This window comes from Trichosurus vulpecula, chromosome 9 (genome assembly GCF_011100635.1).
Source record: "Trichosurus vulpecula isolate mTriVul1 chromosome 9, mTriVul1.pri, whole genome shotgun sequence".
NCBI lineage: Eukaryota > Metazoa > Chordata > Mammalia > Diprotodontia > Phalangeridae > Trichosurus > Trichosurus vulpecula.
In genome coordinates, this window is record NC_050581.1 from 152,645,058 (window position 1) to 152,659,044 (window position 13,987).

Genomic DNA, 13,987 nt, shown 5'->3' on the forward strand with positions numbered 1-13,987 from the left:
TAAAGTGGAAAAATCAAAGGAAACCCTGGGGCAGGGGAGGAGGAGGACACTAGTGGGGAGGGAAAACTTCCTGCAGTCTTTCAAGGTTTTGTGATTTCTTCCCTGTGGATGTGTCCTTCTCTGAACAGATGGTCTTTGTGAGTTGTTGGGGCCAAAAATTTAACTCCCACCCCCTTCTGTGGCTAGCCTTCTTATCATGAGCTGCTCTGAACTTGGCCAGGCTGGCTCTTGGACTACAACCACTGGGTCCACACACAAAGCCTTAATATTTTGGTAAGATCTATGGAATTTATATCCCATTGACATGGCCATTGAAAACCTAGCTAGGATCCTCTCTCAGGAACCAAACTAGGATTTTAGTAAGAATAGTGAAAGCTGTTTAAGAAATGAAACAATGGTGTTTCATGACCTTCTATATACATTATAATTCTGTGTGTGTGTGTGTGTGTGTGTGTGTGATAGACCTCTTTGACTGTAAAAGGAAGTCTATACACCCTTTTTCAGAATAATATCTTTACATAAGATAAAATATAGAGGATTACAAAGAAAATTGATTATTTTGAAGTATAATTATAAACGAACATGTTTAAAAATCAAGTTCATAGACACCAGGTTAAAAACATCCCCCACCCCACTCTAGTTTAATTTTTTTTCATTTTAGAGATGAGGGAACTGAGGTCCAGAGAACAAAGTCCCTTGTGCAAGTCATATGTGGAAAAACTGGGATTTAAACTGAGATCATCTACCTTCAAAACTGGAATTCTTTCCACTACACTATTTCATTCGGCTGTTTCATTAATCTATCTGGTATGAAAGGAATAAGGCAGGAAATGGGATATTTCTTACAGATTTCTATTGAAAGTCACACAGTGGACAAGCTGGGACAAGAACTCAGATCTTTCTTCCAAAAGGTCTGCCAATTTCTTGCCTCCTTCCCCCACTGCCCCTTCTTTCTCTTTTAGGACCTTTGAGGAATATGGCTGAGCTGTCTAGTGTCCTCTTCTCCCCCATCTCTAGGAGTTTAAGACAGATCATGATCACATACCACCACCATTCTTTCCACAGAGATAAGGAAAGCGCCAAACATTCCCCAGTCCTATGGCATAGCCCACACAGGACATGAGGAAGTCAAATCGGCCTTTCCAGGTGTCCCGTTCAGGAAGGTCTGTTGATTTCTTCTTCTGCACTTTCACCACCAACGTCTTGGGCTTGTCGTTGGTGATGGAGGCCTCACTGACCTCAGTGGAAATCTGCCCATCTGCAATCTTGGTCCCATTGGTCGCCATGTCTCTGGGTTTGGATGGGGAGGCCCTGGCAGATGGACGGGAGATATCAGCCCCAGTCCACGTGGACAGCAGCTTTGCAGCCCTCAATCACCCAACTAGGGAGTCAAAAGTTTGCTGGGATCAATGCAGGAGAGGGAATGATGGGAATGGTCAGAACACAAGGATCCTGGAAATGGGCCTCAGCTCCTAGAAAATGCAAATTTCTGATTTAGTGGAGTTGTCATTATACATCTCTTCCTTCCTGAATTCTTCCCCACTGGAGGATGGAAGAAAAATGATTGTTCTTCAAAGCTCACATGGGGTGTATAGAATTTGAGATGATTTCAGCCCCAAGACAGAAATAACTTGTTGACCATGGATTAGCTCAAGAAGATTTGGCTCCTTCTCTTTCTATGATATTCAGTATGTCTATTTATATAGGATACCTCCCACTGGTAGACCACTCTAAGCTTTACAAAACATTAGCATGCCCCTGTGTGATAGGTAATACTAAGACTCTTATTCCCATTTTATAGATCAGAAAACTGAGATATTAAAGAGCTCGCTCATGGTCATAAGCTAGGAAGTCTATGGGCCAGAATTTGAACCCAAGCCTCCCAACTCTAAGTCCAAATGATACATATATTTTGTGATTTAACGCATAAGAAGGGGTACTGGTGGCATAATAATAACAGCTAGCATTTATTTAGCGCTTTAAGGTTTGCAAGCTATCTTACATATATCATCTTCGTGTTTCGCTTAGTGCCTGGACAGCAGGTGCTCAGGAAATACTTCTTGACCTGACTGACCTCACTTGCTATTCACAACAGCCCTGGGAGGCAGATGCTATTACCATCCCAATTTTACAGATGAGGAAAGTGAGACGGAGAGAAGTCACATAACTTGCTGTGGATGCACAGTTCTTACGTGTATGGAATGATTTGAACACAAGTCTTCCTGAGTCCAAGTCCAGCACACTGTCCACTATACCACCCACCTAGGTGTCTGCATAGATATTTAAGGCAACAGTCACAAACTGTTTAGGTGTTTGACTCAGGTTTATATTAATCATATTATATTGTTACATTACATTACATTAGGTTACATTATGTGGTATTATGTTACATTATGATATATTATATCATATTATGATTTCTTTTTCCCTGCATCCTAAGCTTGTGTCAGCTAGGAGGCTGGGGAAGACAACCCATGAACCTAACCAGAGTTCTAAATAAGATGTCTGTGAAGCCTTTTGCAAACCTTAAAATGCTAGCTAAATATCCACTGTTATTTACATAGGGATATCTTTTTGCCTGTAGACAGAAGACAGACAAGATGGCTTCTAAATAGCACATATTTAGAGCTGGGAGGGACTTCGGAAATCACCTCGTTCAAGTTCTTTGTTTTATAGACGAGGAAAGCAGAGGTCAAGTGGCCTGCCCAACATGGTGCAGTAGCAAGAAGCGGAGCAGGGATTTGAACCGAGGCTGTCTGACTTCAAAATCTGCATCGTCTTCCCGCTGCCTCCCACGTACTGCCTCATCGAGCCCCCTCTTCAGTTACCTGTAATGTTTGTGTTGTCAGTCGGCCTGGGTGAGGTTCCATCCACATGTACTGCCAATATTACTGTAGAGGGAGGAGAGACAAGTTGTGAGCAGAAGAAGAGGTGGGATGCCAGTGACAGGGGAGCTCTGCAGCAGTGCTAGGGTCGGGGTGGGGTGGGGATCTGCCAGCCCTTGCCAGCGATGAACATGTGCCCAGCTGACCTCCCCAATGAGGGGGCAGTGGTGCCGTGCAGCATGGAGCCGGGCCCGCAGGGAGTTGGAGACATGCAATGTGCCAGTGTTGACTGTCTTTTGGGCAGAGGGCATGTAAGTCAGTAGGGGTGGAGATGGGAGAAAGACGTTCCATAATTTTATCAGAAGAAAAGACAAATTATCTGAGGAGCCTTCAACTCCTCAAGGACCTTATAGGGAGCTGTTGAATGGCAACAGATGTCTTTTTTTTCCAAATTTTTTTTTCTCAACATTTTTTTTTCAACATCTAAACTTATGGAACCCTCACAGCAAATTGTGAACCCCAAAGCAATCATCTCAGAAAAGATCCAGGATCCAGGCCCAGCCCAGTCCAGCCAAAGCACCATGAACTCTCTGCCTGATGCTTCCCTCCCCAAGATGCCGCCCCCCCCAGCTCAGCACTGCCAAATCATCCAGGAGCAGGAGCACTGTGACTGACCATGAGGTTTACCTCCCTATCTGCAAGGTGCACAGCCCCCTCCCTGCTCCCACATGCGTACATTACTACATAGTCCCACAATCCCCAGTTACCTAATGTCATAGTCTTTTCCTAGAGGCTGAAGAGAGCTGGACAGGCATGGTGGGCTTCTGTTTGGAAAGCACTACCTTTACATTGCTTGGTTCTCATCCTCAAAGATGACCTTGTTCATATTCAGCCTTTACTATATTTTAGTCTGGTCTCAGGACCCGGAATGATATCTTCTATGATGATCCACATGTCTGACTCAGTCATGGCAAGGAAAGACCCCCTCAACAACCCAACCCATTTGGATAATTCCTATGATGGGTGAGAACCACAGGATCCAAGAGACTTCATCTGGGTCATAAGATTTAGAGTTGGAAAAAACCTCACATATCTAATCCAACCACTTTATTTTAAGCTTTACCAATGCCTCTTGTCTTTTCCACCACAATCATTTCCCAACATAAATACCTACTTTGTAACAGAAAAACCGATAAGCAAAAACTTGGCAACAAAAGAATCATGTTTGATAGCATATGAGCTATTTCACTCCTACAGCCCAATACTTTTCTACCCAGAGGAGATTTCATCATCTGTTCTTCTTAATCTGAGTTCAGTTGTCTTTTTAATGTTGTTTTCACTTGTGTTACTGCAGTTACTATGTATACTATTCTCCTGGTTCTCCTTACTTCACTCTGTATCAGTTCATGCAAATCTTCTCGTTTCTCCTAATCTTTCATTTTAATAATTTCTTATGATGCAATGGTATTCCATTGCATTCATATACTACAGTTTGTTTGGTCATGTTGTAACTGATGGACAATAACTTTGTTTCCATTTCTTTTCCTCTGACAAAAAGTGTTGCTCTAAATATTTTGGTATATTCAATAAACATCGATCACAAGTCATTTAACCCTGTTTGCCTCAGTTTCCTCATCTGTAAAATGAGCTAGAGAAGGAAGTGGCATCCCACTCCACTATCTTTGCCAAGAAAACCCCAAATAAGGCCATGAAGAATCAGACATGACTGAATTGATTGAGAGCAACAAAAATGTACCAAGCGTTGTGCTAAGCATTGGGGATAAAAATAAAAGAAAGACAATCTTTGCCCTCAAGAAGCTTACAATCTAACAGGGGAAGAAAATACACAAAAGGAAGCTGGGTGTGAAGGGTTAGCTTGTGCAGAGGCATCTTGTTTCTTGGAGATGAAACCAGGCAGAACTGCAGATATAAAGTGAAGTGAGCTGCAAGTCCAAGTTCTGCACGGGTGTTGGTGTTAGGTGATAGGAAGGCTTGGTTCTCCACCCTGCAGCTCTTCAATAAGAAGGGAGAGGAGGCTTGGGGGGGGATAGTATCGAGGCTTGAGTTAACAATATGGTGATGAGATTAGAAGTGATGGGCTTATATCTTGAGGGGAGCATCTTGTTCCTTGGAGTCAAAAACAGGCAGATCTGCAGGTATTGAGTAGAGCCAATCCTTTCCCTCTGCCGTTGACTTCCTTAAGTCATTTATAACCACTAGAATCAAATGGTCAAAGAATGTATACAGTTTGGTCACTTTACTTGTATTATCCCAAATTGTTTTACATGATAGCTGGATTAAATATTAACTCCATTGATAGTATACTAATATGTCTGTCTTCCTACAGTTCTTCCATCTTTTGTTGTGTTTGTCAGTTGATTACTTGAATTTCTTCTTTTGAAAATTGGTTACATCCTTTGACCATTTGTCTAGTGCAATCTTCTTACTTTACAGATAAGGAAATTGAGTCCCAAAGTGAGAATATGACTTGTTTAAGGTCACATAGATAATAAGGATCCTCTAGGATTCCAGAGTAAAAGAATTCCTTGGGCTTTCAGTGGGTTGCCAAGGCTTTTTCATGATACAAACACAACTTTATCACTACCAGTTCACCAGAGGATGGAAGATCTGAGAGAATAAGGTCATAGGCACAGATGAGATTGGAAGTAGGTCACCTTTATCACATCCCAGGAGAAATTTCCTTGAAGTTTTTAAGCAGTCAGACAAATGCCTGGCACGCGATGGTAGAAATTTTGCCCCCTGGTATGTGTTACTAAAATAATAGTTTCATTTATTCCCGAGAACATGCTAAAAATAGGAGTAAAGCATTACTCATACATATCAATGAGTCCTTTCCAAATTGTTTATGGTTAGTGATGATACTACATCCCTTGTAGGGGACATCCACCCTTGTAGTAGCTCAGCCTTCAATTGATAATTAACAACAATGGAGGTATCTGCAAAGGTGACACTTGGGATACAAGAAAACACCCAATGTTAATACAGAATAGACTAGATTGGCAGGGTTAGCAGTGTTTTGGCTAACTGACAGTTAGCATAAGTAATTAAAATACAATAAAATATATTTTGTAGGATCATAGCTGAATGTTTGAATTACTTATTATTTATGAATTTATTAATTTTCATAAGGTCATAGCAGCTTTATAGCTGAAAGGGACCTTTGGAGTCCTCTAGACCAGTTCTTCATTTTACCTACAAAAAGCTCAGGTTTAGAAAGGTTGTGACTTGTCAAAATTAGGTAGGTAGTAAGTGGCACAGGTGGAATCTGAACTCAGGTCTTCTAGTTACAACTCTAATACCTTTTCTATCATGTTGCAGAGAGGTGCTCTAAGAAACATCACAGAATGATTTTTTTGTTAGTTTGATTAAGAAAGTGGGATTGTTTAGGCTGGAGAAGAGAAGACTTGGGGATATCTGTTTATAGGAATCTGAAGGTGTCCCTGGAAGAGAAATGAGACTTTTTTTGCTTAGCTCCAAAAGGCAGAATCATCATGATGATAATGATGATAATAATAATAATAATAGCTAACATTAATATAGCACTTACCATGTGCCACGCACTGTGTTAAGCTATGTCTTTCTTTTTCTTATTTGTATTCCCAGCACTTGGCACAGTGCCTGGCACATAATAAGTGCTTAATAAATATTTATTGAACTGAATTGGATGAAAGTTTCAAAGAGTTAAATTTAGGTTCAGTTTAAGAAAAAACCTGTACCAATTAGAACTGTTAAAAAGCTGAAGAGGCTGCCTCAGGAAGCTATTCCTCATTTAAGCAAAGGTTGGATAGTCGCTTGTCAGTATAATTCTTGTTCAAGTATCAGCTCTGAAATTCTGTGATTTTTTAAAATCATTTACATAGAATTTTAAGCTTCTGTTCCTTCTAAGTTAAATTCTCCTCAAGGCCTACTTGGCCAAAACTGACTATATAAGTCTTTTTTTTTAATTATTGTTTTCCCAATTACATGTAAAAACAATTTTGTAACTACATGTCTTTATGACATAAAGGAGAGCATCCTAAACTCTACTCTCAGACTCCATGAATTACTATTCTCATGTCTTGGTTTAGATGCCTTTTTTATATGAACAGAAACTGAATGCACAAATGTCGGACTTTCTGGGGAGAGTGATGAGTCTGACTTTCCAGAAAATGGATCCTGAGTTGGAAGAAGCAGCCTAGTGGCAAGTTGTTTCACTAAGAGCACCTGCTCTAATATCCTTCTTAGGATCCCTTGAATCTGCTCACTCTTCAGCATTCTTTCTGATTTCTGCTTCACTAACACCACTGGCCACTTCAAACCTCATGACAACTTTAACTGCCTCTTCTATTTCACTTGCTTCGATTTGTTGCTAGTGGGAAGAAGGAACATTGGGGCTGATGTATTTTGAAGAATTCTCTGACTCTAAAGTCTTCAAATCTCTTTCACTGGAAGAGTCTCTGTCTAACAGCTTAATATTGAGCTGCAAATGTAGAATCTTAAAATATTAGATCTGGCAGAAACCCCAGTGGTCATTTGACTGAACCCCTTTTATTTTACAGATAAGGAAACAGAAGCAAACTCACCTAGGGTCATACAACTAGTTTAAGGATGAATTTGAATTCAGGTCTTTGTGACTCTAGACCCAGGGCTCCACCTACTGAGCTACCTAGCCACTAGGCTTCAAATCCTGGTTCTGTTACATACTACTTGTGTGACTTTGAGCAAATCATTTCTCTCCAGACCTTTAGTTTCCTCATTTGTATAAAAAGAAGCATTTGGATTCCATGACAATTAAGGTCTCTTCTAGCACTAAAACCTAAGAGTCTGTAAATATTGTAGTGAGATCAAGAATCCTGAAGGCTTCTGGCACAGTGGGTAAACTTTGAGATGATTTCTCTTTGTAATACATTTCATATTCTGAATGATGCCCTGGGGAAGATGGGAAAGCTGTTAATTACCCAATTCTGACTCTGCTTCCTCAGGGTAAGCATTTTAATTGTTCCATAATAGGCTGGCTAAGCCATCCCCTGGTAAGTCTGTGGTTCACCTCAAGTACAAAGGTGACAAAACCAATTAGGAAAATGTCTTTGTCTATTCTTCAGAGGCAGCAAAATAAAAATAGGCTTGGAGTTCAAGTTCAATCCTGGCTTAGAATCCTGCCTTTGCCACGGAGTAGCTATGTGATCCTGAGGAAGTTATTTCACTGATGATGAAGTGGGAATAGAAGACTTGTATTTGGAGGTGGAGATTTGAATCTTAGCAGTGTGACCTTGGACAAGAAAGATAACTTCTCAGGACCTTGGTGTCTCCACCTGAAAAATAAGAAGGTAGGACTAGATGACCTTTAAGGTCCCTTTCCCTGAGGCAGCTAGATGATCCAGTGGCTAGAATGCTGGGCTTGGAGTCAGAAGAGAACCTGATTTCAAATCCAGCCTTAGATGTACTCTAGCTGTGTAATTCTGTGGAAGTCACTTAATCTCTGTCTGCCTCAGTTTCCCCATCTATAAAACTAGGACAGTATTAGTACCTACATCTGGGGCTCTTGTGAGGATCAAATAAAATAACATTTGTAAAGTGCTTACCACAGTGTCTGGTAAATAATAGGCGTTATATAAATGCTTATTCCCTTTTGCTTCCAGATCTTAATCACACGTTTTTATGCCTTAAACCACTGATTTCTCACTTAGCCTTTTTATTTATGAGGAAACTTACAGGACCCCTCCCCCACCCCAATATTTAATTTCTTGATTAAGATAATACAGGATGATGAAAAGGTGGAAAACTACTGAGCACTCCGGAAAACTTTTAATGAATTTGTTTCTTATGAAGTAGCATCTACATATATTATTATTATCCTTCACATATATAATCAAGTTGTATTTTATTTGGTCTATAAAAGTATCCTATAGATTGTACATAATTTATTGGAGCTGAATACAACAAACAATAGGAACATGGATAAAATGCATATCACGTATAAGGAGCTGAGCTGGTTGTTGGGGAGGCAAAGACAATGTTGAATGTCTGCCCTCAAGGCAGAGACCTGTGCCTCTATGGGTCAGAATAGCAATGCTTGGTCTGGATATGGATTTGATGATGGTATTATCCCCATTTTACAGGTGAGGAAGCCGAGGCTGAGTTGTTAAGTGACTTGCCTATCTGTTGTTTGAGGCAAGATTCAAACTCTGGTCTTCTTGAATCCAAATGCCACTGGGGTCCTCGGCTCACAGGTTTAACATAAGCTTCAATTTTCTCACCTGTCCAATGGGGGTGATAATCTATGTCTTGCCTACCTCTCTAAGTTGTGGTGAGATAATATATCACGAAAGTACTATGTTAACTTCTAAGCACTAGAATCATAGGCTACCAGAGCTAAAAGGGTCTTAAGATATCTACTAATCCAGAATCAGCCAATTTTATAAACTTGGGTCCAGAATAAGGAACTGAAGCCAGATAGTGGCAGAGACAGGCTGTGAGCCCAGCGCTTGTGACTCCTATTCAAGAGTAATTCTTTCCATTTCATACCGCCTGCTGTAAGATGGAGGGTGGTATCATTGGCTTGTACTTAGAAGTAATAGGTTAATGTTGGGGGAAGGGAATAAAATAAGTATTTATAGAGAGCCTGGCACTGGGGTAAGGTAGCATAGTGGATAGTGCTGAGCTTGGGTTTAGACTCAGGAAGGCATGAGTTTGAATCCTTCCTCAAACATTTACTAGCTATGATGTGACTCTGGGCACATCACTTAACTTCTCTGCCTCAGTTTGATCACCTGCTCAGGGCTGTTGTAAGGATCAGATGAGATAAAGAGTCTTGCAAACTTTAAATATTTTTGTAGTTCTTATTATACGGAATAAATGAAAAAAAATTTTAAAAGCATTTATTAATCACTTAATAAGTGCTTAGAACTTAGTGCACTAAATTCTGGGAGTTACAAACACAAAAACAAAGACAGTTTTTGCCCTCAAGAGGCTTACATTCTAACGGGGGAGGCAACATGGAATGCTGTGATCTCAGAAGAACCCAAATTGCCATAAGGCAATGGAAAGACACAAGGTGGGGTTTGTGGGTTGAAGTATGTCAACAGCGATGATTTCCATATAATAAATGGGGGTGGGGAGTAAGCATTTAAAAGGCACCTACTATGGTGCTAAACACTTAATAAATACCATTTCATTCAGTCCTTGCAACAACGATGGGAAGTAGGGGCTATTACTTACCCCATTTTACCATTGAGGAAACTAAGGCAAACAGAAGTTAAGTGATTTGCTTAGGGTCAAACAGTTAGCAAAATTTGAACTCAGGTCTTTCTGACTCCAGGCCCAGCGCTAGACCCATTCATCTACCTCCATGCTATTGATAAGATATATAATTGGAAAAGAGGATTGGACAGTTGATGGTAATATAACTTGAGGGAAGGATGGACGACTTCAGTCCAGCCTCAGATGCTGGTACTGCCAAGGGTTTAAAGATTCGAGGGGGGCAAATCCTTTACAGAGAACTCAGAAAGACACAGCTAAGCATCACACAGGGTGAAGTGTGGAAAGGATGTGAGTGATACTCTCGAAGGTAGGACTCCCATTAAAGATCCTGCCTCCGTCAAAGGAATGGAGATTATGACGATGAGACACTGATTGACAAGCACTGCAAAAACAAATGTGTTTCATCAGGACTGTAAAAATTTCCAGAGGACAGATAGGATTCAGCAATTCCATTTCCAAACAAATGAAAATTCACAGAATCTTTTGCTACTCTAAGGCTGGCTGCTTTTCAGAGGCAGGGCTCTGGAACACCCCCTTTTTCCTGTGCTTCGAGCTTGGGAGGATATGATGACTTAAAAAGTTGGACTAGACTTTCCAGACCATTTTGTCCAACCTCCTCATTTTACAGATTAGGAAACTGAGGCACAGAGGGGTGAAATGATTTGCTCAGGGTCACACAGCTAATAAGTATCTGAGGCAAGATTTCCTCACCTGTTTTCCCGACTCCAGCACCTACAGTTCTCTCTACTCTATGTAAGCAATAATACAGTATCCCATGTTACCAATCAGGATGACCAGACGACCTCTCGGGTCCCTTTTGGCCCTAAATCTATTTTCCTGCTGCTGAAGTCTTCTTCCAACATGGGCCGGTTAGGTCATAACTTCTTCTATGCATCAGCCTTCCCTGATCCCCTCAGGTAGAAGTTATTTCTCACTTGTAATGTTTCCTTTATATTTCGTTTGTCTGGATTCTTTCCTTTGCCCGGATCACATCTGATTCCATAAGAGTACCAGTCCATAGCCTCATGGTAGACTGTAAGCTCCCTGCGGTCAGGGCTGTGCTCAACTGCTTTCTGTAGTACTAGAATCGAACAGAGAATCTTACACCTACTAGGCCCTTAACAAATGTTTGTTGAGTTGAATAAGCAATTGGTGAATGAATGACCTTGACCAAGGTCAATGGATAACCACATTCTGTTGGCAGAGGAAGGGTTAAACACTTGATTGGTGAAAGCATTTTAGAACTATCCTTTCTTCCACCCTCTTAGTACCTTCAAGATTTGAAATCTCCATTCTCAGTTCAGAAAACATTTATTAGGTGCCTACTGTGTGGAAAAATAGGTGGTGCAGCTGAGCCTGAAGTCGGGAAGACTCATCTTTTTTTATTCAAATCTGGCCTCAGATATTTTACTAGCTGTGTGACCCTGGACAAGTCACTTAACCCCTTTTGCCTCAGTTTCCTCATCTGTAAAATAAGCTGGAGAAGGAGATGGCAAATCACTCTAGTGTCTTTGCCAAGAAAACTTCAACTGGGGTCATGAAGAATTGGATACGACTGAAAAAACAACTGGACAACATGTTCAAAAGAGGCACTTTGGGATGTGCCAAAGACACATCCTAGACAGTTGGCAACAGAGGCAGGAAGACCTGGATTCGAGTCCGGTCTCTGACATTTACTAGCTGTGCAACCTTGGGGCAAGTTACTTAACACATTTGCCTCAGTTTTCTCACATGTAAAATGGGGATAATGATAGCACTTACCTCTCAGGGTTTTTGTGAAGACTTAATGAAATAATAATTGTAAAGCACTTAGTACAGGTCCCAGCACATAGTAAGTGTTATATAAACGTCGTCGTTGTTGTTATTGTGATTATTGGATAGAGAGCTGGTAACAGAGTCAGGAAAACCTGGATTCACATCCTGCCTCTGACACATGCTGGCTACGTGACCTTAGGCAAGTCATTTGACATCTCAATTCTCCAGGCAACTCTCTAAGGGGGAAGGGAAAAAGCATTAAAGTGCCTACTATGTGCCAGGCAGCACACTAAGCTGTTCACAAATAACTCATTTGGTCCTCACAACAACCCTGGGAATTAGGTGCTACCGTTATTCACATTTTAGAGATAAGGAAACAGACCTACGGAGGTTAAGTGACTTGCTCAGGGTCACATAGCTAGTAAGTGCTTGCAGTTGGATTTGAACTTGGGTCTTCCTGACTCCAGGTCCAGTGGACTTTCCGTTGCCACTGCTCCCTCAGTCAACCTAAGGGAACCTGAAAAGGGAGAAGGCACTCACCTGAGGGCATTAGTGAAAATTCTGTAGAGGTGGTAATGCTCCTTTGAGCCTTGAAGACAGAGTTTTGAGAGGCTGAGATAAGAAGAGCGTTCCAAGTGTGGGAAAATGGTTTGTGTGCATGGACTAGAGACGTAATCATCTGACTAACTCCAGTCAAGCTGCTTTTCCCATCCTGAAGGCAGGCGCTGCTGGGTTGAGGTGTTCTTGCCTGCCACAGCAAGGGACAGGAAAGAGCCAGCCCTGGTCTTGGCAGGAAGGGGTTGGGGTCAAAGACTACCAGAAAGAAACTGTCTAATTTTGTCTTCCCCCTTACCCCCATGACTGAGAGGGAGCCCGAGGCAGGGCTGACTTTAGGTATACGTATATAATGATAAAACACATTTCTATGGTGTTTCAAGTTTTGTGAAGTGATTTCTTCCAGACGGGTAGAGCAAATATCATTAGACCCATTTCGAAGACGAGTACATAGAGGCACAGACAGGAAATGTGGCACATTGGAAGGAGGTCCTGACTTTCAGTCAGCAGAGACCTGTCTTGAGATCCTGCCTGTGAAACTTCCTTAGCTGTAATGATCTTGCAATACATAATTTAACCTCTTGAAGGCTCAGTGATCTTTATTTATAAAATCGGGACAATAATACCTGCAATACTTCTTCACCGGGTTGTTGTGAGGGTTAAGTAAGGTTCCATGTAAAGCACTTTGGAAAGTACCATATGGCATAGAGTACTCGTGTATTTTATATTCCTTTCATATAGTTCTTAAATAGTGACTTGTCTTTAGCCACACAGAGACAAGACAAACTCGGATCTTTTGACTCCAGATCCAGTGTTCTTACTACTCATTCTCCTTCTTACTATACCACTCTAGGCAACACTTAAAGTGGTCTGATTTAAGGGGTCCTTCTCAGGACCCCTTCTACTGCCTGTTCTGATGCCTGAAAGTCTAACATTAGAGATTCATTCCTTCGGGGGCAAAATGGATTTTTGGTTTTCTAGATTCCTTTAAAATGCAAATAGAATCATTTTTTTGGAAGGATGATGCTTTAAGCCATAATCAGCTCTCCTTAGGGGGATTAGGACACAGAATGGAAATGCTGATAAACCACGAGCTCCTTGAGAGCAGGGACTTTCTTTTGCTTCTTTTTCTATCCCCAGCATTTAGCACAGTGCCTTGAACATAGTAGGCACTTAATACGGATCTATTATTGACAGAGGCAGCTAGGTGGCACAGTGGATAGAGCACTGGGCATGGGAGCAGGAGACCTGGGTTTAAATCCAGTCTCAGACATTTATTAGCTTATAACTCTGGGCAAGTCATTCAAATGCTGTCTGCCTCAGCTTCCTCGTCTGTAAAATAGGAATAATAAGAACAGCACCTGCCTCCCAGGGTTCTTGCAAGGATGAAATGAGATGATAACTGTGAAGTGCTTAGCATAGCACCTGGCCCTGAGTAAGAGCTCTATAAATGATGATGACGACGATGACGTTGATGGTGATGATGGTGGTGGTGATGGTAATGTTGAGGAGGATGATGATGATTTCCCTGGGCAACCTCTGTCTTTCTCAGTGTCCTCAATTGTAAAATGCAGATCAAAATAGTACCTACC

At 41.3% G+C, this 13,987-nt stretch overlaps 1 protein-coding gene across 1 annotated transcript in view; it reads right to left on the bottom strand.

The window, feature by feature from the left end:
- SLC6A1 (solute carrier family 6 member 1) overlaps positions 1-13,987 on the bottom strand; it is a 64,331-nt gene that overhangs the window by 25,780 nt on the left and 24,564 nt on the right. The window contains exons 2-3 of the mRNA XM_036739083.1: positions 2,829-2,891; positions 1,046-1,472 (exon numbers count right to left, since the gene is read on the bottom strand). Of these exons, the coding sequence (XP_036594978.1) occupies positions 1,046-1,286 (241 nt within the window). The 5' untranslated portion in view covers positions 1,287-1,472; positions 2,829-2,891. The remainder of the gene's footprint in view (positions 1-1,045; positions 1,473-2,828; positions 2,892-13,987) is intronic.